The 27,211-nt window shown below is 39.8% G+C and overlaps 1 protein-coding gene across 1 annotated transcript in view; it reads right to left on the bottom strand.

The window, feature by feature from the left end:
- kcnq3 (potassium voltage-gated channel, KQT-like subfamily, member 3) overlaps positions 1 to 27,211 on the bottom strand; it is a 132,372-nt gene that overhangs the window by 12,429 nt on the left and 92,732 nt on the right. Inside the window, exons 3-8 of the mRNA XM_084732620.1 lie at positions 4,401 to 4,491; positions 2,955 to 3,081; positions 2,341 to 2,513; positions 1,861 to 2,034; positions 956 to 1,066; positions 83 to 178 (exon numbers count right to left, since the gene is read on the bottom strand). Of these exons, the coding sequence (XP_084588746.1) occupies positions 83 to 178; positions 956 to 1,066; positions 1,861 to 2,034; positions 2,341 to 2,513; positions 2,955 to 3,081; positions 4,401 to 4,491 (772 nt within the window). The remainder of the gene's footprint in view (positions 1 to 82; positions 179 to 955; positions 1,067 to 1,860; positions 2,035 to 2,340; positions 2,514 to 2,954; positions 3,082 to 4,400; positions 4,492 to 27,211) is intronic.

Below are 27,211 nucleotides of genomic sequence, written 5' to 3'. Positions count from 1 at the left end.
GCATTTGAGTTAGATCTAGTTAAAAAAAAAACACAGCTGTGACCTGTGAGAAGGTTGTGACTGACGTCAGGTAACGTCTCACCTGGATGAGCCCAGCGGCGGGATGTCTGCGCTTCTCAAAGTGCTTCTGTCTGTGCTGCTCCTGGACCTTCAGAGCCAAGCCTGAACCCAGGATCCCCTGCAGCCACAAAACACAGTCAGCAACACTGCTGCCACTGGAGCTGACAGCGTACTGTGCATAAATAAGGCAGGTCATCCTACACAGTGTCTTTGAAAAGGCTTTTGTGTCGTGCATACAATCATCTTAAATAAAGCTTCAAGGTTCAAGGTGTCAGTTTCCACTATAAAAGGCACAAGACAGTAGCTGTAAAGCTCTGAGCTTTTATATATGATCCAAACTCACACTAGATGTGGTTCCTTACAGACAGAAGAAGCAGTCAGAGTAAAATAGCAAGGATAAGACGATCTGAGGAGCAAATGTGTACACAGTGGATCTACAAATGTTTTTAATTGTTCAGACACAGCACCAACTTAGGTGGAAAATAATGAGGAAGAAGGTAAAGTTATCTCCTGCCTCACAAACCATTTACAGCTCAAAAGTTCGGCAGTGCCTTTCATGCAATTTGTCTCTGTCTGATTCAGATTCTTCTGTACTGGAGCTGCTCATTTACAACATTTTGCACAATGTTGAATATCTTTAAATAAGACTACAGTAAGTATTAAGTTTTTCAGAGCTCTGCAATTTTTTTACACTTTGCAAAGTCATCCAGTGGGCCGGAGGGGACCCCACGGCAGGCCAGTTCTGGCCTGTGGGCTGCAGGTTTGACATTAATTATACTTTGTTAGCAAGTTAAGCTGCAGTCTGCAGTAAAACCACAACTACCAGCAACAGTTTGGATTAAATTTATTGAGAATTCAGTATTGCTTCCATTAATGTCCACTATACAGTACTCACTGCAGGCAAAGCAAAGAAGGACACTCCAATCAGAGCAAAAGTGCCGGCTAACAGTCTTCCAGCCCAGGTCTTTGGGGTTTTGTCCCCATAACCAATGGTGGTCAACGTGATCTGCAAAAAAAAAGACAAATAAGAGTACACGTGGGAGACATTCACATGCGGGAGATATTTGTAACATCCAGCAAAGGCAGTGTTAAAGTCTCAGTGTCCTTCTCTCTACAGAATGATGTCTGCATCGGCACACTGAAGGGCAGTTCAGTGTTTCAAAGGGTCACAATACCATCTATGAATGTCTTGCTCAAGGACACTTCAGCAGGACAGATGCTGGCTGTCACAGAACTTGAACTCTGGCTCTGGATGAAGGTTGGTCTCGTTAATGAGGCCCTGCTGCAGGAAAAACTGCATGTTTACCTGACTAGAAGGTATTAATTAGAGGATGAAGCTCTGCTAAGACTGGATAATCGTACCAACAGTGTTTATTTTCTTATTTTCTTTCAGATTGGATTTTCCAACAAACAATCATATTGTTTGGCAGCTGACTTTGAAGCTGTGCATGTTTGAGCCAATGACACATGAATGCAGCAGAATACTGGAGGCTAAAAAGCTGCTAATTGTTTTTTGGCAGAAATCCACCATTTGAATCACAGCCAATACGTTATCAGTTGATCATTTGGTCGAGAGTAATCTGTCCGCCACGCTCCAGCCAAATCTATACCGAACACCAGATATCTAACAGCAAACTGACAAACAGACTGAGGACATTAAAAATAATCCATCTAACAAGTCGTTTAGTTATCTTTAACCAACGGATCGGAGGAAGAACAAAAATGTAATATTGAAATAATATAGATTTTAACCGTGTTCTTCAAAGAAGGTGGCAGCACACAGAAAGATAATGGACTCACCAGCCCCCACCACAGTGCGTCGGCGTAGGTGTCGAAGTCCTGCGGTTTGGGCTGGGCGGTGGGGTTTTCATGGTTGGACACGTCCATGGAGACGTCATCTTTCTCCACCAGGTAGACCAGGAAGGATGCCAGGATCAGAGACAGGAAGCCGATGTACCAGGCTGTGATCAGTTCCTATATAACACACACATGTACAATTACACATGAACTGGTTCCAATGTAACCCCGCCCTCACAGACATATAATCATCTTTACTGGTTAAGACTTCTCTGCTAAGATAAAGTACTTATATTTTCATACAGTTTCGGACATGAAAAATGTGGATTTCCCAGCATGTCATTGTCTCCAGTTCAGTGCTGTAGGAGGTAATAAAAAATGCATTTTCATCAAGAGACAGTTTCAGATGCATGCAACTCTGACATAATAAACACAACTACGTGTAGTCGGTTAGTTGTTTTTAATGCAAAGTTCCACTCTTACCTTACTGTGTGCGTAGATGGCGGACCCCAGCAGTTTCCAGGTTCCTCCCCTCCGGTCCATGCGCAGCATCCGCAGGATCTGCAGGAAGCGCAGACTGCGCAGGGATGTGGCCAACACATTACCCTGGTTACGCACCGCCACCACCGGCACCGAGGCAATCAGCACAAAGATGTCTGAGACGGAGGAGACCGAGCACAGACAGAGACAAAAAAGATTCTCTATGTGAGGCTTTTACTTAATGAGTCTGACCCGACACACTTATTAAGACTTCTTTGTGAAATGATGAAGAAATTCTGAAGAGCAGCAGAATTAGTTCCTAACAAGAGCTGATTGAACATAAAAGAGGTTGCTGAAATGCTCTTAATAAGATTTAGTTGTAACACATGAAAAGCAGTATTGTGGATGTTTTCATCCACAGTGCTTCACAGCGCCATGGCAACAGCAAACACTAAATAAACAGATAAATACAGTAAATAATATGGCACAAATGTTTTTCCTTCCCCCCAGTGTTTTATGCATGTTAATAATGCCAGATTAAGGCAATACGCCAGCAGTGAGGCGGAACTAAAGTTGCAGTTTGTCTCTTTTGGTTTGCGACGTTCATAACTTTGTACCTAAAATACACAGAGGTTTGCGAGCGAACTTCAGCCTCCCCCTCCATCCTTTGTAGCGACAACAGCATCCCGCCGCCCAGATCCTCAGAGCAAACTCTGCTCCGAAGATGAAGATGGCAAACGTTTCCTGTGCAGGAAAAGAGAACATGATGAGAAGGAAATGGTCACTGTTAAAGCAACGAGAACGAGTCTTCGAAGTTTGTCACACCACCCTTTGCTTTACACAGACTAGAAATTACATCACAGTCTAGAGAGTTTTTGCTTATTGAATCTTACTGAAAGTTTTTATTTTCTTGTTGTTGATATTCTATGAGGGTTTATTTTCATTTTAATGTTTACATCATCCATATTTTGGACTTTGAGCTGCTTTTCAGGTTAGAAAAATGCAAATTGAGTTCAATGTTTCAAGTTAAACTCACCATCTTCCCACTTCATATCCAACTTTTATGTGTTTAAAAAAAAGCAGATCTTATCAATTTTGTAAATATATGTGTTAACTTCTATTCAGGAACAACTGTGAACCATCTTATCTGTGTTTGTTGTTGTAATACTCATTTCAGCCACAGGAGGCTGAAGTGCACCAAACTAACACACAGTACAGTTGTACATGTACCTTGTGTTTATGGACAAATTAAAACTCACCTGAAAGAAAACATGAAAACTCTCAGTCCTGTTCAGATCAGATGGGGTGCTGGTGCACTTCATCCTCTTACGGCAAAAATGATGATTACAACAAACCCTGGCAAAACCTTTTCTTTGCCTTTTTTTAAGGCCAGCATGTGGGATTTGGTGGAGTCTAAACTTCAAAAATGCATCACTGGATGCTGTCAGAAAGGCATAAGTGTCTTGGACAGGGACTCTGAGGGGAGAACTGGACTTTTAGTCATTAAAGGATCATTAAAGTTTTATTTTATTTTATATTTTTAGTTTTATTTACATTAAAGTCAACTAAATTAGACAAAATTATACAATATAATGTTTTCATGCTCCGAGAACAAGACCTTCAGCTTTTCTTGAATATATGTTCAAAATTAAGTATAAATTTCAAACTATGACAGAGGCCTTATCATCCACTCAGACATGAAACCTCAACGCCACTTTATTTCCATGAGAAGTATTTACATGTAAGTGTATATAAAGATATAACAAACTGATAAACTGTCACCTTAAATCGACCAACCATAGTCAACACTTCACAGTTACACAAAACAGAAACATGCGCTGCTGTGCAGCCAAACTGTTCAAAGCCACATAAATTTATTTAAACCCCCCATGTGTCTGTGAAAGAGTCTGAGAAATGTGTCATTAATGATGCACAGTAAATATTTTCCATTTGCTGGAATGGTCCTTTTTTACAGCCTTAAAGGTTAAACTGGTCCTGTGCAAGGCAACAAAAAAACAGAATGGATTCAACACAAAAATCAGAAGAAATCCCAGTCATCTTACCAGTATAACCAGCCAGTGTGCAGACACCTTCTCATGTTCCCTGAATGTCGTCAGAATGGCCAGAATCAAACAGCCCAGAACGATTAAAAACCTGCAGAGACAAAAACAACAAACAGTTCAGCACAGGAAATATACAAGAGCCAAAGAAAGAGTGACGAAATGCATGGATGTGTACAGGAAATTGACAAAATGAGGTCATAAATTCACATACAAATCTACTTAAAGATTTGTATGTTTACTTCAACTGTCAGTGTCTGAATGTGACCACTAGAGGGGGCTACATCTCTGCTAAACACCAGCTGCAGCACAACCATAAGAGCAGCCACAAGTACTGTAAAGCCTGCCTCTTCTGGGAAGATCTATTTTTGAATCGACCGTTGCATTCTCTCTTTCAGCTCACATAAATCAGAGTAAAAGCACTTTGTTTGCCACAGCTGAATAAATCACACATTTATGAATTGCCACTTCATCTCAGCTGTTTGTAAAACAGATATTTGGGTCTTTGAAACCCACAGAAGAGCTCTTTGCTCCATTTATAAAGTGTTTAAAATGAGAGTAGTTCTACACAGCCGAGGGAATCTATCATTTACCAGTGTTTACTACATATTAAATGTCATTTAGTTTTTATAGAAACTATGTTTGGCTCCCTGGAGGATCGTATATCAGAGGATCAAATTAAAGCAATAACCTGTTTATCAGATTTCACTGGACGGTTATCCAGGCCCGTGGCTGTGATGGTTTCACTGGTAACACAGGAGGCGCGTCAGAGGATCCAGATATAATGTAGCTTTTCTCATTCAAGTTGGCCCAATTCTTTAATGAGATTTTCATTTAATCTCTGAATCTCGGAATAATCAGTTTGTTGTTCAGTCAAGCAAATTAAACACGTGTTCACATGTTTTTCAAATGTTGCAGGGTTTTATTTTGTCATGGACGTCATTTTGTGGCAAATTTTGCATTCACAATACAATATAATTTTGTTGCACAATAACCACCTGCACAAAGCGACATGAACGAGACTGATGAGCTGATTCTGTCAAACTCAAACTCTTCAAGACATTCATTCATTGTTTCTACTATCTCGTGCAAAATGATCCGTTCAGTTATCACAGTTTGTCAAACATAGATCTATATTCCATAAATATATGACATGAAATGTTTGTGAAGTCTGATAAATTGTCAAATGAGCTGCCAGGAGTCACAAAGATGCTATTTTGTGGCAAATTTTCTATTCGCTTTATATGATTTTACATGAAATATCAAAGGTGATATTTCTATGTTGCAACACATATAAATGCACAGGACCTTTTCTGTGCATGACAGTCTTGCACTTTATTGACTTTTTCCAGTAAACTTTTACCGACTGTTGAAATGTGAATGTAAAAGCTCGGTGTGATACTCAGTGGCATCCAGCTGGACAAAACTGACACTCCTGTAACACAGTTAGCCGTCAGTGTGAGCGAAAAAAATCAAACCAAACAGAGATTTGTCTGTGGGAAATATTGGACTGTCACAGTAAAACAAACATCCACTGTTTCCTCCAGTGTTGTACAAACCTGTTGACCCCCAGCAGGCCAAAGCTCACACGATGACAACACAACTTTTTAGTTTAGTGTCTTTGGCCTTTAACAATATTTTGACACATGAATGAAATGTTTTGAGTGAATCACAACGAGGGTTGGGAAGGTTACTTTAAAAGAAAATTCCTTTAAAAAAAAAAAAAAGTAATTACCTGTTAAAAAATGTAATCAGAAATGTAATCAAAGTATCACAATATTAAAGTAATAAAACTTGATTACTTTCTGTTACTTTTAGGATAGATCAGTATGAAATATGGTGAAAGTATTTAGCCAATTATAATGTTTTTAGGGCTACAACTAACAGTTATTTTCTTAATTAATCAATTAGCTGTTTGGTCCAAGAAATGTCAGAAAATGTCAACTCAAAAATATTTAGTTTACTGTCAGAAGAGTAAAGAAACCAGAAAATATTCACATTTAAGAAGCTGAAATCAGAGAACTTGGACTTTTTTTAATTAAAAAATTACTTAAAACAAATAATCGATTAATTAATCCTGTCACAGTCTTGTATGTCTGTGCGCTCCACATGTTTGGACCTATTTTTTTTGTTTGGACCTTTTCTTTTTCTCTATTAATCAATTAGTTGTTTCATCCATAAAATGTCAGAAAAATGGTGAGTAATGCTCATCAGTGTTTCCCAAAGTTCAAGATGACGTCCTCAAATGTCTTGTTTGGTCCACAACTCAAAAATATTCAGTTTACTGTCAGAGAGGAAAGAAACCAGAAAATACTCACATTTAAGAAGCTGAAATGGGATTTTTTTTTCTTAAAATGATTAATTGATTACCAAAATAGAAGCAGATTAATTTAATAGTCTATTGATAATAGATTATTCATTGCAGCTGTGAGTGTTTTATGTTTGTTGTTAGGTTAATTAGTTTGTCCTGCTCCTTCCTTTGCTGTGCACAATGGATTGATTGATTGATTGATTGATTGATTGATTGATTGATTGATTGATTGATTGAAAGGCAAAATAAATGGTGAAATTTCCACCCAGTGAAGCATTATGATCTTTTGCAAACATGTACTAGAGGTGTGATGCATGAACAGCTGCTATACAGTTTAGAAAATGTTAAGACAGTTTCAGAAAATGAGCCATGAGACAAACTAACATGTGAGTGATCGGTTTGGACTCTTTATCAATATATATGTGTCTCATGCCCTTCAGCACGGCACTCCGATCTCCACCTGATCCTTTACTGTACGAAGGAAGAGCAGGCTTCAGCTAACTGTCAAAAACACATTTTCTGTCACATAGCATCATGACAAAGTCCATGTTTGTATGTATGTATTATGTATGAACAGTTATGAATATATGTGTATGTACAGTATTCTTTTTCTTTGCTCCACCAACCCAACTATTCAGTTTCACACAGCTTAATCCACAATTTTAAAAAGCTGAATGATCCCTTTTTACACTCTGACATCTATATTTAGTCCTTTCAGAGCTGAAATTAATTGGATACGCACATACAAATGGCTATTTAAATCCCCCTGTACACCGGAGCACACCCTGGCTCCATTCCAGATAGTGTGAAGTTAACCACCCTGCTATGATATACGACGTGGAACCGCACTAAATAAACTCAACCAGCTGCAGAACCGCACAGCCACACCGCCAATTAACATTTATCCAGCGCTGCGTGTCCAATATTCTCCACCATCGCCTCCGTGGAGAAAAAGGTTATTTTTTCATTCGAGAGCAGCAGCACACAGACGTACAGCTCAGGCCTGATGTGGCTGCTGAAGCTGTCAGACGTTCCACTCATCCGGGAGAACAGACGGGAGGAACAACAGCAGTTTATGGTGGTGAAAGGTTTTACAGCATCAGAGCAGCGAGGGGAACAAGTTCACTCACCGACACTCAGCCACACTGAGACAATGCATTTATATCAGAGAGTGGTTCTCAAACTGTGGTCCAGGGACCAAAGGACAAATAGAATACTTTAACTTTTATCACATTTTTTGAAAGCTGGAACAACTCAGAGTACGTTATACAAATCACAACCACAAAATAATGGCCACCTTACTTATTATAACTATAAACAGCACAAAAATGACAATAAACCACCATTAACACATTATAAATACCTGCAAACTTCCAAACTTTGCATTTTTGAACGTAAACTAGCCAACTTAACAAACTAGTGACTAATGCATCCTGGGAAATGAGTGCCATTCAAGCTGAACTTTGCCTCGCCTGGAGAATAGACGAGATCAGGCGGCCGCAGCAGGAGGTGGAGACAAAAAGCTGCAGTCAAGTCGGACAGTTTCCAGCAGAGACTTCAGAGAATAAACAGGAAGTGAGAATGACATCCTGTAGTTTGCAGACCACGTTCATCGCTGAAGAAATAAAGTGCGTTCTTGATCGCTGATTTAAGTTGAAATAGAAGCAATTCCCCGACTGTGCAGCCCCTTGATCACATGAGGTAATTGTTGCCCACATCTGCGCGACATCAGAACGAGCCAGGATCAAGTCAGACACAAATGTAACCAGCATGCATTGTGTGGCGATTGCCGGAGATCGACTCTGCACAGGCCTGGCTCATCTCGAACGCACCTACTATCTGCAGCACACACGAATGTCACAACCCACAATCCCACAGCGCTCCACAATGGTGGGAGGATGCCATTACACGCATCCAAGGCTCTGGAGCATGAATTTATAGCAACATGAACACTCAACAACTTTTCCAGATGGTGAAAACTCTGACTGGATATGAAGCCAAAAACAGTCCACACATGTACAAAATGTTTCACCACTTTCTTCTGGTGAGGTCAGTGGATGTTGAAAAAGTTGTCCTTTAGGGACATACTTTACAGCTGAAAGAAAGGGAATCAAATCGCAATTTATGTTTTTGCAATGCCCATCATTTCGCAGACTAGCAATAATATAATGTGACTTAAGCCTCTGGTGAGTCCCTCTCCTACTGGATAGATAGATTCTGCAGACAGAGGCTGGTACTCCCCTAAGCTGAAAGCTTTCATAACATTAGAATTAACATTTTATATCTTTATATCCTCTTTCACAAAGTCCACCATATTGCACCACATTATTCTGGAAAGGAGGCATGAGGGGAGGGTGTTCAGTTGTTTGCAATCTGCAGCCTCTTTTCCTGGTGTTTTAAAGTGTTAGCAGCAGCAACTCCAGTGTCATGTGAGGTTAAATGACTGTTTTTGCCAGTGGAGTGTGGTTGGTTTGGAGAAAGAGATATTTGGCTTATGTAATGGTGGTTTCCCATCAGAAAAGGCTGTCCGATGGTCAGGTGAAAATGTTCTTAATATAGTGTGCACGTAACCTGATAGATTTTTAGCTGCTCATCCTGTCCTGTAGCGTCTTACACCAGTACTCCTGCTGCCTCTCCAAACTGGGGAGGTGTGGACCGCCGTCTACTGTAGGCAGCACACTGACTATGAATAACAACCTCATACAAACATACCTCAAATGATCCAAACTATCCCTTTAAAGTGTCCCTATGGTTAAGAACCTATCCCGGTTTGTCTTTTCTTGGAAAATCCCTGTAATCTGTAACTTGAGTACAAACCTGTGTTAATACAATAGAGCAGTGGAGCCCTTTAGCCTCCTTCTTTAAACTTGTTTATGCCTCCTGAATCATTCATGTCTGTTGTGTTGCCATTAGACAGTGTTGTTGACATCTCCGAGAAGTTTCTGAAGTGCAGCACAACCATAACAGCATGAATATTTTACAGCCAAACAGCCTGCAGAGTTTTACATAATTCACCAGAAGGAAATGATAGTTGAGAGCAGACGCCTCCTGATTGACATCCGAGCACTCTGCGTCGGTTGTGCATTTTGTCGAGTTGTCACATTGTGCGTTTTACGCCGCACAAACTCACCGCGCCCCTAAATTAAATTGCTGTGTCTCCTCTCAAAGTTATCCAGAGGACAGAGATAATCCTGGAGCGAGCAGAGGAGGTCGATGATAACTCGATATGATCCAGCTGATACTGATCTGCAACACAGTCGGCTTCCTATTTGGCTTCAGATAGTTTGTTCAATAAGGCAAACAGGGCGACGTCGATGCCCATTAGAGCGGACGCATCAGGAAGAGAGGGACAGAAGTCAAAAAAGTGGGACAGAATATGCCAAAAATAAAACATGAGACTCATTAATGATTACAGGTAACATTCACAAGGATTTGAGTTGTGTAATGATAATAAATGACCCTGATTGTTTTCACATTGACACTTCATGCATCGTTATCATTAATATATTGATTAATATCTGCTGCAGGGTCAGGTTAAGTTTAGTCAAATTTGACACAACTGCTGTCTGCACTCTGTGGCATCTTTGTACACTGAATTTTCTTCACTTAGTAGATAAGTCCATGTAACGTATAACTGGGCCGTGACCCGATTCTTCTGAGGACAGTGAAGCAGCACTTTATATTTCTGTGAAGCGCTGGTTTCGCTGTTGGGTTGGTGTTGATGCAGACAGAACTGTTGTTGTCGGGTGGATTTGTTGTACAGCCACGTAACTGGTGCTTGACACAACATGCAAGAGAGCGAACGACCTCGTGTTTGAGTGGCAGATCAGGCAGTGCTACAGGTTATGGAGATACTTGCCAACCCTCCTGATTTTGCCACGAGACTCTTGTTTATGATCACAACCTGTTTCTGACACTATATAATGTATAAGCCCTATACAACTTTAAAAGTCTACTGCTTTCATCTGGACGGCCGCAACAAACAAGATATCTTGAGGAAAGTTTTAAAGGAAAGGGACATGCATTTTGTTTTAAAATCTGCCATGACAGTTTTTCTTTTAGGTGCAAAAACTAAATTTATGAAGGAAAACTGATGAATATAAGTTCATGCCAGATATTTATTCAAGTTCAGAATTACTCAACATAAAAATGCTGTTGTTATTTTCATTCTTTAAAAGTTTTAAAGAAGTTTTTGGTATTGAAATCTGACCTTTTTTATGATTGAAGGTTGGAAAGTGTGGTTATGGATTTACCATTACCATACACCTTATGTGTGCCTGTTTGTAGGGGTAAAATAAATGGGTAGATACGTTATAAAAGACGTTGGTGTCTATGTGTGTCGGTAAAGTGTGTATTTGTTGGTAAACTGCAGCTTTTCCAGGCATCTTATTGAAGACATCAGGCTCCTCCACTGTTTGCAGAAATAACCGTTTCCAAACAACTACAACCAGCTCAAAGTAAAGAACTGCTTTCCACTGAGTGGAAACTGAACCTTCTGCATCTGCAGCAGTTCACTTTTTAAAGAAAACAGATTTTTCTGTGTGGTGTCTCTCTCAGAAACCCTCGACTGTCGATCACAACACAGATTGGATTCCATGCTTCATTAATTTGGCCTACAGCAGGTAATGGAGTGTTACAGTGGTACCATCCAACAGCATCACACCGTCTGACTTCATACAACCACAGACACACTGATGTGATGATGATGGCGGGAGGCGGCGAGGTCACCTCAGGACGTGTTGCATCTCTTCCTCTTCTGTAACTCAACCTTGAAACCCTGCTGGCTGTTTTTTATTGATTTTATTTAAAGGTCCAGAGTGTAAGATTGATGAGGAGTGACTGGCAGAAAGTGGCAGAAATGGAATATAATATGTTGTCATTAGTGTATAATCCTGAAAGCCTGTAAACCTGAAAGTAAGAATTACCGTGTTTCTGTCACCTTACAGCCAAAATGCATGGGGCACATTTTATAATCAGCTGAAACTGCCCCACCGATCACAAAAGCAACTCATAAGAGCATCACATGGCTCATCTCTATTTTAAGGGGCTCATCTGGGACGACTCTGTGGCCCTCCCATATGTAAAATCAACATATTTCTGTACAAACTGTATAAAAACTATTTTAAGAAAACCTAACCAAACTCTCTTGGATATCTCTTAAACTAAGTCTGGAGTGTCTTTGATTCTGCTGTGTGTCGCTTTTATAAATTATACTTCATCGAAAAGATTTGGGGGTGTGTGGCGGGGAGGGAGGGGATTTACTATGTACATTTATTCAATATGTGATTTGTTCACCTGTTCAAATTAAAAATGTCAATAAACAAACTTATAAAAATATATATGTCTATTAAAATAAACATGTTATTGTACCAGAGGCAGAGACAGGGGTCCTTAGGGCACAGTAAACCTTTTTACTTGGCAGTGTTGGAGGTCAGTGTAGCTGAACGAAACCTCCGCTGACAGACGGACAGGAAGCGGACAGCGTTCTCCTACATCAAAGTCAGAAGCTGTGTCGACCCATCCACCCCCCCACAACCTTTTTCCCACACAGATTTTGTGGCTTTGTAACATCACCAGGAATGTACAATATGGATTTGTTTCAGCCAATACCAATAACCGATAATCACCTGCTCCTCGTGATAAGATCACCAATATTTGTGATATTTGTGTATTTGAAGTTTGTATTTTAAAAGACGTTCAAATAACCTGCAGTTTATATAATCTGAGGATAAGAAAGGTTCACATGAGTGAAGATGGATGATTGAAAATAAAGGATCCAAAATGGTCTTCCTGAAGGTCTGAGGTTCTACCCATAAGAACCATTTGTTGAAGAAAGGGTTCTTTGTAAGACTAAAGAACCTTTTTGAAGGAAAGTATTGTTGAAATCCTTCAAGAACTCTTTTGTCAAGGGTTCTTTGTACCATTACCAAGAACCCCCCGGGTGCATGGGAACCGTAAGTTGGTTCTAGATAAACCCCTTGGAATATACAAAGGTTCTCTGTAGAAACCCTTGAGTGTGCTTTAGATAAAATCCTCAGAATACACAGAGAAGGTTCTCGGTAGAACCCCTTTTGAGAGCTTTAGATTAAACTCTTAAAATATAAAAAGGTTCTCTGTTAGACCCCTTGAGTGTATTCTAAAAAAATCTTAGAGCAGGTAAAAAAGGTTCTCAGTAGAACCCTCTTGGTGGGTATTTGAAATACAAAAAGGTTCTCAAAAAGGTTCCCAATTGTGTTCTTGATGAAACCCTTGGGTTATAAAAAGATTATCGGTAAAAACCCCTGGGTGTGTTTTTGTTAGCACCCAGAAGGTGCAAAGCTTCTGAATAGAACCCCCAGAGAGCGGGATTCCAAGTGGAATCTTTTATAAAAAGTTCTTCCAGGAACCAAAAAAGGTTCTCCTATGGGGACGAGCAGAAGAACTCTATAGGGTTCTTGTTTGCTCTTTTGTTTCATACTTTCATTTATTTGTGTACTGTACACACTTATTCCAGTAAATTCAGCTGCATGAATGTAACATTTCAACAAAGATACCTTGAACAGAAGAACCTTCAGCTGAAGAACCCTTTATGGTTCTAGTTATCACCTTTATTTCAAAGAGTGTACTTAACGTCCACCTTATATACGGACAGACGAGAGAGATAATTCACCTGGTCACTGGAGGTTTTAATCAGTTGAACGTATGAACTGGGTGGAAACGAGGTCAAACTGCTCTCATTGGTTTTCTTAAATTCACACTTCTGATAAAATTTCCAACATTTAGATAAAACTACAAAACTGTTTTTGAAAAGCTTCTTTTCTGAGACTGAAAACCTGAAACTGAATCTGACATTTCAATCGATCAAGACCTAAAAGTATTTCCTGGTTAATGAGTTGATTTGTTCATACAGTTTGAATCCAGCTCTGGGTGGATGTTTTTATTTCTTATTAAAGGTCATGAGGCAGTAATGATGAGACCAGCCCACCGGTACGCTCTCTCTCTCTCTCCATTAATCCACTTTGTATCCGCGGGCCCAGCAGGGCCGAGCCTCCGCTGGGCTCCCCGGTGCTGATACCACCCCTGAGGATTCCTAACAACCAATTTGCCGACGAGATTCAATAAAGAGAGTGCAGACGATGCAATTCTGACAGTTAATTTGCTGGGCGATATGCAAACACTGGTGGGAAAGGACAGCGGCAGCGGCGCACCGTTAATGACTGCAGTCGCAAGGACGAGATGAGAGACGGCGATCTTTATTCAGCCGAGGAGGATCTCTGAGAAGAAGTTCGGAGGCAGCTTCACACCACGATGACAGCCAGCAGCCTGCACTGAAACCATCCTGCTGCTCCTGACATGTTAGAGTGAAGCTGATCAGGCTGTTCACTCCACTTTGACAGCTGCAGTTTTTACTGAAATGTTTCAGAGACTTTTATGAGTGCAGAGGTGGAACAAATCCAGCGTCTGCAACTTCAGCTTTTAAATATCACAACGAAAAATCCGATTGATGTGAAAGTGAAATATAACTAAATATACAAACTTGAAAATCATAATCTAACCTGATTTAATTTATCTGATGACTTCAAAGCACTTTACAGCTACATCAGTCAACACAACACTGTAATTTGTCATTTAATTTGGGGGACTTGTTGTTTCCTCATGGTCATATTATACAGCATTTTTAATCAGGTCCACAGAGGCAGTGCAGCTGCTGTCACATAACACACACGCACATTAAAGGTTCCATATATACACAACATTAACTGCCACTAGATGTCGCACAAGAGCACCAGAATCTGTGTTAGCCCACCAGACTTCACTGACAAATGTGGTCATTTACCACCCAGAGGATCGTAAAACACACCCACAACTTTGTTAGTCCGTCCACTGTTCTAGAAATCACCAACTCTGGTTCGGCTGTAATAATAAATATTACATAATATTAGCAGCTGAGAAACAGGCTACAATTGGTGCCTCATAATTCTTGCTAACAAATGCATATGGCAAAGTATGTTCACTAAAAGCGCTTTTTTGTTTTTTTTCTACTGACAGATGAAGAAAGGTCTAAAGTAGCAGAATATAATCCTCCTCATCCACACAGAAGACGTCTTCTTCTTCCCTTCCTGCACACTGCTGACACTTCTCGCCCTCATACTGCCCTCTACCTTTATTGACAGGTTGACACTAGGATTATTTACTTATTTATTAATTTTGGACTGAGAGCTGCAGCCTGGACGCTGTCAGGAACCTGCTGTAATTTTCCCTGAGCTCCGTCTCATGGGATACTCGGGCAACCCCGACGTCAACCTCTCAACCCCGACGGGGGGTCAGATCTGCCGGCGTTCGCAGTGATGCCGACAGGAAGCAGTGTTGGGAGTGATGGATTTCTCCTCCAGCACCTCCCCCCGCTATGGGGCAGCTCAGCGGTGGGATAGGAGGAGAAAAGGATATTCAGCCTTGTGATTTGGGATTTGCTGATCATGCAGGACCTGGTGTTTGACCGGGAATATCCTGACCCCTGGATGAGATGTGTAGGTGTGTGTGTGTGTGTGTGTGTGTGTGTGTGTGTGTGTGTGTGTGTGTGTGTGTGTGTGGTGGGGGTGTTCCCAGTCACATTCAGCATCAGCACGATGGCAGCTGACAGCTTCACTGACACATAAACAGGTTGATGTAGAGTCCTGCTGCTGAGCTGCAGATCAGATTCATCCTGACAACTTCACACATATATTCAGTTTATGAAGAAGGAAAGAAGGAAATGATCACAGTCAGCTGATCTGAGATGGACTGAGTGTCCTGTGGTCTGACGAGTCCACATTTCAGACTGTTTTCACAAATCATGGACGTCGTGTCCTCTGGGCTAAAGAGGAAAAGGACCATCCAGATTGTTACCAGCACTGACTTCAACAGACAGCAGCTGTGATGGTATGGGGGTGTGTTAGTGCCCATGGCATCATGGGTAACTGTCACATCTGTGAGGGCTCCATTAATGCTGATTATTTCAGCGAGATGATGCCAAGACACATTGTGGACGTGTTCCAACAGCGTGTCTTTGTAGTAAAAGAGTTCAGTACTAGATTGACCTGCCTGCAGTCCAGACCAGGGATGCAGTGATCAACCGGTTTCACTATTAAAGCGGTTTAAAACGTCATGGTTATTTAATCATAAAGGCTCCGCTACACTGACTGTTTCTGTTCTCACTCTCAGGAAAGAGAAAGAACAAAAATAAAGTTACACCTGTGGTGCTCCAGCTTAAACTGCTGTGTTTATCAAGAGACATGGAGGCTACGCTACTTTAGCTTAACAATGGTAAAGGAACCTAAAAGTGAAGCTTTGGGTTCACCGAAGAAACGAGTGAAGTCGGCAGTGTGTGAGTATTTCAGGTACAACAAGAACGACCAGGGAGTTATTTAAGACGATGGATCACCTGCCTGCAAAGCCTGCTGGGAAAAAGTTGCAGCCAAAAAAGGGTCAAACACATCAAACCTGATGCAGCATCTGCAGGATCACCACCCAGCTTTATACACCCAAGTAATACATAATAACTGACTTAAATTACATTAGTGGCAAGTTACTTAATGAAAGATTGAGTTGGTGCGGATTTAAATATAAACATGTCACTTAAAATCAATTAAAAAAAAATACAGTTTATCAGTTTGAGCAATAAATATTGAATTTAGGTCAAAAAGTTTTTGCAAATAATTGCATTCTCTTTTTACTCACATTTCACATAGCTTTCATAGAACTGGGGTTGTAGTTATGAGAGTCAAACAAGTTGCATGAATCAGTCCACATAAATTTACACACTGATTGCAATCAGAATCAGAAATACATTATTTATTCCCAGAGGATAAATTGGACCGGCATTGAATACACAGTCTGCCCACTATTCATAATGAGACACACGTTACAGTTTGCTGAAAAAAAAAAAAAAAAAACTCATGCTGCCTTCATATCATTGTTTTATGTTTCTGTTTTAATTTGCACATTTTAAAAATACCATTTTGTTGGGGTGCTGGAGGACCCCGATCAAAAGTACCCAATTCCTTCTGTACAGGTTTAATAGGTGGAACTAGTTCTTGATTGCCATGGGTCCTTATTTAAAGTGCTGCATACTGTTGGGAAGGGTAGGGGCACCTTGTCAGTTATTTGGAAGGAAACAGGATAGAGGCTTGATGTAGCTCTTGTTTGAGAGGAGAGGTCATGATCTTTGCTAAATTAAAAGAGTTGATTCTTTTCATGTTGGTCTTGGACGTCTCAGCCTCAGAACAGAACTGTTAATGACATTAATGCTAGCATGCAACCACAGTAACTTAAACACGTACATTTTAGTATGTTTGCATGTTCTGTTGGTATTAATATCCATGCACAGTTCAGGTGTCATGTCATGAACTTAAGTGTTGGACGGGAGGACATTTTGACCTGAAAAGTCACATGATCACTAATTTCATCTGACAATAATATCATCCAATAATATCTCATCATTTGCTCTGTTCTCTTTTTGTTTTGTTTAGTTTGATTTTAAACTTGTAGAAAGACTCACTGAGAGCTGAATAGCTCGTGATTTTAATTAAAGGAGCAGAACAAGCTGCCACTGTGAAGACATAAGCCTTTTCTAATGTTATTTATAAAAATAAAACTACATGTAAATAAATGAGTCGGTAAACACAGACTTGCTTTGATTTTTCTGATTCATTTGCTTTGTGTTTGCTCCCTCTCTGACTGATGTTTGAACACTACAAATGAGGCAATTAGTTGAACTAATCTGATTCATTAGACCCAATTATGGAACATTTGCTAATTCAGGCGTCACAGCACATAAAGCAACAACAGCAAGTTCACAACAGAGAGTTTCCTCAAGAAAGTGACGAGCAAACAAGCGTCATGATGACCTGGATTTCTCTGTAAAACTTTTACCTCACGCTACAGTCCAGTGGGGAGGTTTCTGGACCGCCAAGCTTGCCGTCCCCGTAACGAGCCAATCAAAATGACTCTTACAGTCCCACCATGTGGCCCCGCGGCCTCATGGGACCAGACTCAGCGGTTGGAAGAGATCAATGAAGCTCTCTTTTAATCTCTCCTTCTGTGTCTGCTCAATAAAGATTTATGGGAGTTCAGTGCACTCCTCTGTGATGTGGACGAGGACGTCATTCAGCACGGCGGTCTTTTAGGGGTCACATTCAAGTCTTCACGCTGTTCTTGTTTTTGGTTTTGATGGTGAGCTGATCTGTGATGTCACACAGGGTCATTACATCATCGACAACAGGATTTTAATTAATTAAGCAGGAATGATTCATTGAATTAAAAAGTTTGTCAAGAAAATGTTTTTCCCAAGAACATTTAAGACACTGGAACAGATTTAGGGATGAACAGTTACTGGTCTACTGCAATTTTCAAATCGCAGGATGCATAATATTTATTAAAGGTGAAACTTGTCAAAATATAATTTTTAATTAAATATTGTGTGACTGCAGAGGCATCCTGGAAAACACATCACTGTCTAGACTTCAGAAAACATCTTTGTTTAGTACAGATCACTGAAAAAATAACACACCATAATCATTTTAATGTGTTTTTTAATGAAAATGAGAATAATGATGTTAAATGATCTTTTCCTCCAATGTTGCAAATAATACTGCAACTACAATGTCAGTCAAAATAACTGCAATTAGATATATCTTCAAAATCATTCAGCCCTAAACAGATTACACTAAATACGTCTCAAGATGAGACTTAAACTAAATGATAAGAAGAACATAATTATCAACAGGAATCATATTAAAAGGTAACTTTGGTATTTTTCCACTTGGAACCAGTTTTCCCATGTTTTTGTTTCTAATGGGGACAACAGTTTCTGGAATTGGTCCACTGCTGAGTGAGACTGCTGCAGCTGTCAGCTGTCAAACAGGCTGCCATGTAATCCTTATTGGCAATTATGAAATGTCAAAGTACCTCTACTACAAATGCTTGTTGTCTAACAATATTATAGAAAGGATCCCTTTTGTTAAAAAGTAAGATATTTTTTGTATAACCAGAAACATCAAACCCACCAGACTCCATTTACAGAAACAGACATTTTATAATTACTGTAATAATAGCTTTGGCATGTGTCATAAATTGGCTGTTTTCTAGTTTTTAGGTGCTTTAATTGACATTAAAAATGTCAATTAATTGTGATGAATTAAGTTCAATTTAAAGGATGTAAAGAGAGTTTGTATGTATAAGACATATGTGTTTACATGCAGATATGATAGTGTGTTTGTCTGCAGAAACGTGTATGATTTATGAGGTGGATCAAGACATGTGTATATTTTTATTTGTTTATTTTGTTTTCTAATTTTTCCCCCTCTCTCTCCTAACTTGATGGGTTTCTTTGCATTTGCAAAACAAAACAAAAAACAAAACAAACACTTTTATTGGACACATTTCGATGGTTCACAATTGCCCCTACAGATTACACTGCAGGCCGTTTTACAGCTAACAGCTGCATTGCTCTCCCTCAGTACTGGATCAATTTAAAAAAACTGTTCTCCTCATTAATTACTTGACACAAAAACATGTGAAAATAGGTTGAAAAATGCCCTTTAAAGATGACAAGGAAACAAGACAACTCTGTACCTTTAAGACAACCTCAGATCAGTCTAAAACAAAAACATCAATGACATCAACACGTCAACAGTCAGAAGACAAAGCAGAGTTTCTGCATCAATCATCTCAATCAGTGGTCAAAGTATGTTAAATTTCTAGAATTCCTGTGGAGTTTTACTAAAAGTTTGAAACAGGAACTTTCATCAAGGATAAACTGAAAAAAAGATTCTTCTGTTTCTGTCTTTTGTCATTTCTAATTCGAACACCCCAAACCTGTCCTGAATATAAAAAGAATATTCCTGATCAGAGGCTCATATGTGTTTTACTTTGCCTTGAACTGAAAGCTGCCTCTGAGCAAGGGGACCTCGTCTCTCTGATCTCTTCTCTCTAGATTCTAATTATCACAGGAGCCGTTTTAGCATCGCTGTTTCAAAACTGTTCATCAGTGACCTCTGATACGTTTTCATAGGAGGAAATCAGTCGTCTTGTCCTTCCGCCATACGGTTTGTCTGTAAAACATCGACATACAGGGAGAATTCCACCACAGAAGAAGAATGAAGAGGCCTGTTTCTACACAGACCAGAATGCACTGCAGCGTCGTCTCCCATCTTTACTCATCTGTTGTGAAATAAATCACGGTCTTGAAACGCCGGACACAGCAGAGTGCCATTTTTCATTACTCAAATGACAAAAAGTGTGTCAGCTAAAATTCCTATGAGTTACAGTGAGGTATTCTGGGAAATATAGGAAAAAGAAGGTCTCACAGCAGGTTGAGAGAAAGCGGGTTCACCAAAAGTTGTTAAAATAAAGGGACCTTTATTTTACGAGATGATGTCGCGTGTTGTAAACGAGCAGCAGCTCAGATTCTTTCAGCAGATAAAGCGACTCGGGTCCGTCAACTGTTCCTGTCCTCAACTTTAAATAATTGCGACTTTCCGTCTGCAGGGAAACTGACGCACTTGGTTGACCTCATCTTTGGGGAGTTAAGGACCAAATCTCAAATCCTGAGTGCTAATTATCTTAGATTTCCTGACCGTATAATTAGGGTCATTGCAAAGGAAATGAGGTTCAGTAACGCCTCTCTGCCCCGTCAGTAATGGACGGAAAGATGAGCGGAAGACAAATATGGCTGCCATAGACATACTTCATGAAATCAAAAATGTTTCTGAGCTGAGGTAGAATGAGGACACAAAGAATCTGGTCAAAGCAGAATACAAGAATTGACGAATTCTGAGCCTTTAATAAAAGTTTAAATACTCTGGTACTTTAAAAATACAAGGATTTGAATTTACACGTCATTTAACAGTAATAAAAGACAAACGTCAAAGAAAAGAGGAAACAGAGGGACGAAAGTGCAGAGGAAGAGAAGGAAAGGACAAAAGTGCAAAAAGGAAAGACAAAAAAAAACAGAAACACCAAAGAAAACTAAGAAAGGAAAGACGGATGTGTGGGAGAAAAAATGAAAATAAATGCACCATGAAAGAGGGCAACCCTGTCTCCAAGAAATTACATTTCTATATTACTAAATTGTTCATAATCACATTGTGCTGAAATGTAATTCCTGCCTGGATTATGTTCACAGACGTTTCTTTGACTGAATAAAACAATACATTTATATGGAGTCACAACTCAGGACTTCAACACCAAAGTCTGGGGTTTGTTTTCAGACGCCTGCAACAAAAGTCCTTTGACTAAAGTTTGGGAAAGATTATGATTTTGGTTAAATGTTAATATATGTTTAAGTCCCACTGCTGAATCTTTAATCATCCCATAGTGAAGTAATGGATATGTAAAGTTTGCCTCTTCTGGCAGAAAAATGAAATATGTTTTAAGTGAACATTTTGACTTGCCAGGTACAATAATGAACAACGTTTCCCAAAAAATGTAGTTTGGCTGACACTACATTTCTCTCATAACATATTTGTAGGGATGAAACGATAATCAGTTACACCACAAGAAAACTTCTGACACAAACTGTCAAAGTTGGCGACAGGCTCACGGATGCAGGTGCAACTCATGGATGTTTGCATCCACCGGCGCCAACTTAGGTTAAACATGGTGGGACAAAACTGTCGGCCTCTGAAATGTTAGATGGTGGGATGTGGTGAGGAGTAGGGAGTACAAGGTATAATTTTTAAGGTATCATTTCGGCTACACCGTCAAAACACTTAATCATAGCTTATAAATATTTAACAGGGAGAACTGTGGGTTCAAACCCAGACCACTTCAGTCTGTTATCTGACGGTATCAATTACTGAGGAAGAAGAACACTATTTCAACATTCATCAACATAATATAAACTGCGCATGCTGCATGCAGCTTGACCTCTGGTACAGCTGCGAGGATGAAATGAGGATCATTTTGGTTTCTATGATCATGATTTTAAATTTTCATATCATTTCATCTCTATATATTTGCGGGTTTAAAAAAGACATATATAAATGTCATTTCTAGGAGACGGGGTTGAGGAGGAAGGAGAGGGGAGGACGCATCTGCTGCACGAAAAGAAAAAGAGTTTTAACTCCTGTGCACACGCCTCACATCGACTCCTCGGGCAGATGAATAATATGATTCAAAACAACAACCTTAACGTGCATTTTTAAGTAAAATCACTGGTCATTCTTGAAGGGACATGAACATATTTTGAGTGCACAACCTGTAATACACATAAAAATGTATATTTGTATTGTCCAAGAGTTGATACAGGCAAAGCTCGGCATAATATATGAAAAGTAGAAGCAGATATGATGAAATATCAAAATATAAGTGATCAAAATAACATTCAACTGTAAATCAGAAATGTGGCTTCAATAGAACAGAACAAGTAAAAAAAGATCAGAATACTGGATTACAGATGTACTCAGTTACTTCTATGTCTGACATTTTGGGGATTTTTGCTTTTGATCCATTATTCCTAAAGGTCATCGCTCACTCATCAGTCAATACTGTCCTTCTGTCACTTTATCATTCATCAATCAGCCGCCGCTCGCCGTCACACTCGTGGCCTGTTTTGAAGTTATTAACAGCAAAGTGGAGCGATGATGAAAAATCACACTATTAAGCGTCCCGGAGGGAAGCCGCAGAGGCTCTCGCTCATTCATGCAGCTTTTTAATGAGCAGCCATTTGTGTTTGTTTACCGCGGTTACGAAACCAGACTTATTGACCCAATTCCAAAGCCGTGAATTATCGTCACCGTCCGCAGGGAGCGAGCGTCACCGCGACCAGCTGTCTGTGGATGTGAGGGAAATGAAAACAAATGTTCTGTCGATCGGGTCACATCCCGATACCTAAATGATGTTTTACGATTGGTTCCTTGAGGAGGTGAGAGGAGAGACACAAAGGAAGCTTCTTAGAGCAGCCATACTTTATTTCTGATATCCATTTATTTTATTTTCTGTACCTTTAATCACGTTTAATGAGGCTTTCTGTCACACTGCGTATTAGTTTTCTGAGGAATTTTCCCAGGAAATCAATAACCTATTTCAGATTTTGATTCATATTAGCAGCAGATTCAGTATAATAATGATAATAATAATCAATATCTCACTTTTAATCATATTTTCTAAAAATAAAAACTCACCTTTTCATTTCAATTTAATAAAAGAAGCCGACGCCCTGATATATTAAAACAAAAGCAGCTGTACACCAACTTTGTCTCAGTCTGCAGTCTAAACTGACTTATGTTGGTCAAACAGTAAGTCAGAAGTTTATGAACCTGATCAGATATTCAATGCCACTTTCTAGATCTTGACAGTTTCATATTTGATGCAATGGAAACATTTATTTCACTTGGTACCAAAAAGCATCGAGGTTCATCCCCGCCTCTGTGACAACATACCTGTACAGGGACAGTAATACAAAATAAATACTGGTGTTTCTCAAGGCTTTTTTAATGAAAAAACACATGAAAAGACGCACATCCCTGAGCCCGCAGGGTTTGGAGCTGGATCACAAAATATCTGAACAGAAAAGGAAAAAATCCGCACAACAAAAGAGACTGAGGAAGAGCCGATAGCTCGAAACGTCACGCTAATAAAAACTTTTTTGAGCAGATTTTTTCCTTTTCTGTCAAACCCTTTTTCTCCCTAATGTGAAGCAAGATGTTTATTATTTTTTCCTAGTTTTTAAGACTGATTATTTTCATTCCTGATTAATCTGTTGATTGTTATCTCAATTAATCAATTACTTGTTTGGTCTAAAAAATGTCCAAAAAATGGTTCAAAATGTTGATCCAGTTTCTCAAAGCCCAGGATGACGCCTTGTTTTGCCAACAACCTAAAGATATTCACTTTTCCGTCTTAAAGGAATAAAGAAACCAGAAAATATTTACATCTAAAAAGCTGGAATCAGAGAATTTAAATTTTCTTTTTCTTAAAAACTGACTCAAAGTGATTAATCTATTATCAAAATAGTTGGGGCTTAATTTAATAATAAAGAAAAGAGGCATATATGTTGTTTTAAGTTTTGAGGTTTACTTTAAAAATCATCAGTAAACCTGTAAAACAAAGCAAAAGTCTGCATATCGTGTTTTAGATATATCTAATGAAGTTAGCATGCTAACCAGCTAGCCTCAGCCCATCCTGTCTTATGATACCACTTTGTATATCAAGAGGAGATGGTGACAGTGATGTGCTCCTCAGATGGTCTCATTTCCTGAGAGAGGAGGATTTCACTAACAGAGTTTGGTTGGTTTGGAGAGAGCGATATTTTGGTTATTTAACAGTCAGTGTCATATCATTTAAATAACCCAAACTATGCGTTTAAGTCATAATGTGGACAGATCCAGTCTGCCTGCCTGACTTTGTGGAATTCTGATGGTTTCACAACACAGACGACAAAGAAAGGCATTAAAAAGCGAGGCAAGAAATTAGACTCATATAAGCTGATACTGATCATCAGAAGCAGCCGCATGCTGTGCAACATCATCAAAACACTCGCTCTGGACGCCGACCTGCTCAAGCATCACCTCAAACCTGGGCTCAACAGACTTTGGACTGGGGAGCTGAGCTGAACTGAAGGGGTTAAATATGTTTGCCGTCTGCAGGTACAACTGATTTGGACATTGGTGTTCACACATACAGCTCCTCCGGGTGATGTCAAGGTAAGTGCAGTCACACTGCGTGAGTGAAAACGGCGAATGGTTGTCAATGTTCTCAACTACATATCCCATGAGTTTGAGCTTTTAGCACCTTAAAGCCATGGGAGTTGCAGTACCATGGATGCTATCAAAATAATGGTTGTTTTATCTTTAATTGCACTGTGTAGTACACAGTCTACTCATTTATGTCTTAGAATATTGACAGCAAACAGTTTTCTTGAAAGACGATGAATGAGAAATGGTTTCCCAGTGTTACAGGACTTTGACTCTTGTGTTTCACATGACAAATTCTGCTCAGGATCTATCAGCCCACATGATTCTGTGTTTGCCCTTTGATATATGTGTGTGTGTGTGTGTGTGTGTGTGTGTGTGTGTGTGTGTGTGTGTGTTGTTGGATATCCAATATTGGGACGAGGCGTTACATACAGTGATGCATACATTCAACAGTCCACAGCTGTGTAATTCAGCAGAGCCTCTCATGAGCCAGAACCTTTTCACTGACTGACTGGGTCTCCGAGGGTTTCGCCTGCCAAAGGCTGTAATTTGTCACCTGAGTGCCCTTGAGGCCGGGGAAGCCATTACTGGCTTGGCAGGAGGAGGTGTAAAGCAATCAGTGTCAGCCGGACGACAGCGCTGTTCATTTGCACAAATAGGCTATACTTTAACCTGCTAACTCTGATATCTGACTGTCTATTTGTCTCTCCGTCCGGCTCTGTCTGTCTGTCTTAATCTACACTGTGTGTAAGCAGCACATCCACTGTTTGGCAGAGCGACAGAAAAGCTTTCATCAACAGCCTTTAATGAACAGCGGGCTGCAATTAGATGCCCACAAAATATATGAATCAACCAGAAGGGCACTCGCAGACCTCTGCCAAGGCCAATAGTCCGGTCTTCTATGATGTGCAAATCTGCAAGTGCAGTTGACATAATTCCAAAACTGTTAAGTATCCTGTAAGACACTTTAAGACAAAACACAGCAGGCTCAAGTGAAGACAAGGGGCGTTTCTTGGATTTGAGGACATTCAGGGCTTAGCCCAGTCCTCTCATAACCATCTACATAATGCAGATGTTCCTGGTGACCATTTTCCCTGTGGATTGAACAAAAATTTCAATTTAGACTAGTTGACTAGTATAAAAGTAAGAAAACACTCATGCAGCCTGCTCTCCTTGCAGGTTAAAGTCCACATGTCTGTACTAAAAGTTCCAGCGTGTACTTTTCATGCCTATAGGCAAGACAACGACGTCACATTAACATGATATCCTCTGGTGGAACGGCACATTCAATTGAACAATTATAAATATACAATGCCCGATCAGACTTTCAAAATAAAGCTTGGAGAGAAACATTTGGGGGAAAGGTCACAGATCCAACCAGGCATTCTTCCAGTGTGGACTTTGTCACTCTTTATACTGTGTTCAGCCTTTGCTCCTGTCATCATCACTCCCTGCACCTTCATACATGCCTATACACGACGCACACTCAGATCCTCTAGATGCGATCGGACCACTCAACTGACAAACTGCACAGAACGGATCAATCGGGCAGGAAGTCAGACAGAGAAAAATCAAAGATAATCCAGCCAGTTTTCAAAATAAAAGACTGTGCAGACTTGCGATTATAAAATCAGACAAAAAGTCTAAAACTGTTTAACTATGTAGTTAACTCATTTATGGCAGAAGCAAAGAAAGCACGGAAGGAGGACCAAGTCAACAAAATGTGAGCAAGTCAATGTAATCAGGCAGGAAAAACACTGCTGGTGGGACATGCATGAACTATAGTGCAGTGGGTTAGAGACAACAGTTAAACTGGCATTGTGCATTAATAAAATGTCAAAAATTTGTTTAACCAACTAGTATTTTGGTGCTAGTGAGTAACTAGTGAGGGTAATGATGTTTAATCATTTAGTCGATTAATTGCACACATCCCTGCTACATAAAAAAGGCAAAATGTCATCTGGGTGAAATAAAGCTTTAAAATTAATTCACCTAAAACATTCAGAATTTACAGGTTTTGAAGCCCCCTGGTGGTCAGGGACCTTAAATTTCCACCTGACTCTGGTGTACGTGGTGTGTTGAATGTAAATATAAAAGCATAAAAATCAAACATTTATTGATATGGAAACATTGTGGAGTATTTCTCTCTCTCAATCAGTCATCTTGTATTTCTCAGGGACGAATAAAAACAAAGCCAGTGAGCGTAGATTTGATTTCTGTGGGCAGGGTATAAATGTCATGTGTGGTTAAGTGTATTTTATGAGCTGTGTTGAATCAAAACAAGCAAAGACCATCGTCTGAGGAAAACGTTTCTACCCTGAGAGACAGATGTGGAGAGCAGGAGAATGAGTCAGGCTTGTTTCATTTCCAGGAACAGCAGATTAGCTGCAGCAGGACAGACGATGATCTGTTTTCTACTAAATATTGATTTCTTTGGCCTACAAAGATAAATCAGAGCCTCTTCTTGGTTGCTTTGCTTAGTTAGCTTCTAATTTAACAAACTGCTGTCTGAGCCTGTCAGATTCCTGCGGTCAACATTTTAGGATCATGTAGGTGGAAATTAAATGTGTATTTAGAGCTTAATTATTTACCAAACACAACCCAACGTGTACTTTTCAAGCCTATAGGCAAGACAAAGACACACCGACACGGTGTCTTCTAGTGGAACAGCAGGTGCAATTTAGCAATTATAAATATACAATACCAGACTTTCAAAATAAAGCTTGTAGAGAAACATTTTGGATAAAGGTCACAGTTTGGTTGGGTTTAGGCAACAAAAATACTGTAGGACCGATCAGTCGTATCCTCCTATATGACTTAAATGAAATGTAATCAGATTATTGCCTGCT

This window comes from Lutjanus erythropterus, chromosome 12 (assembly GCF_056507025.1).
Source record: "Lutjanus erythropterus isolate fLutEry1 chromosome 12, fLutEry1.hap2, whole genome shotgun sequence".
Classification (NCBI taxonomy): domain Eukaryota; kingdom Metazoa; phylum Chordata; class Actinopteri; order Lutjaniformes; family Lutjanidae; genus Lutjanus; species Lutjanus erythropterus.
This window is presented reverse-complemented; position numbering and strand designations above follow the sequence as displayed.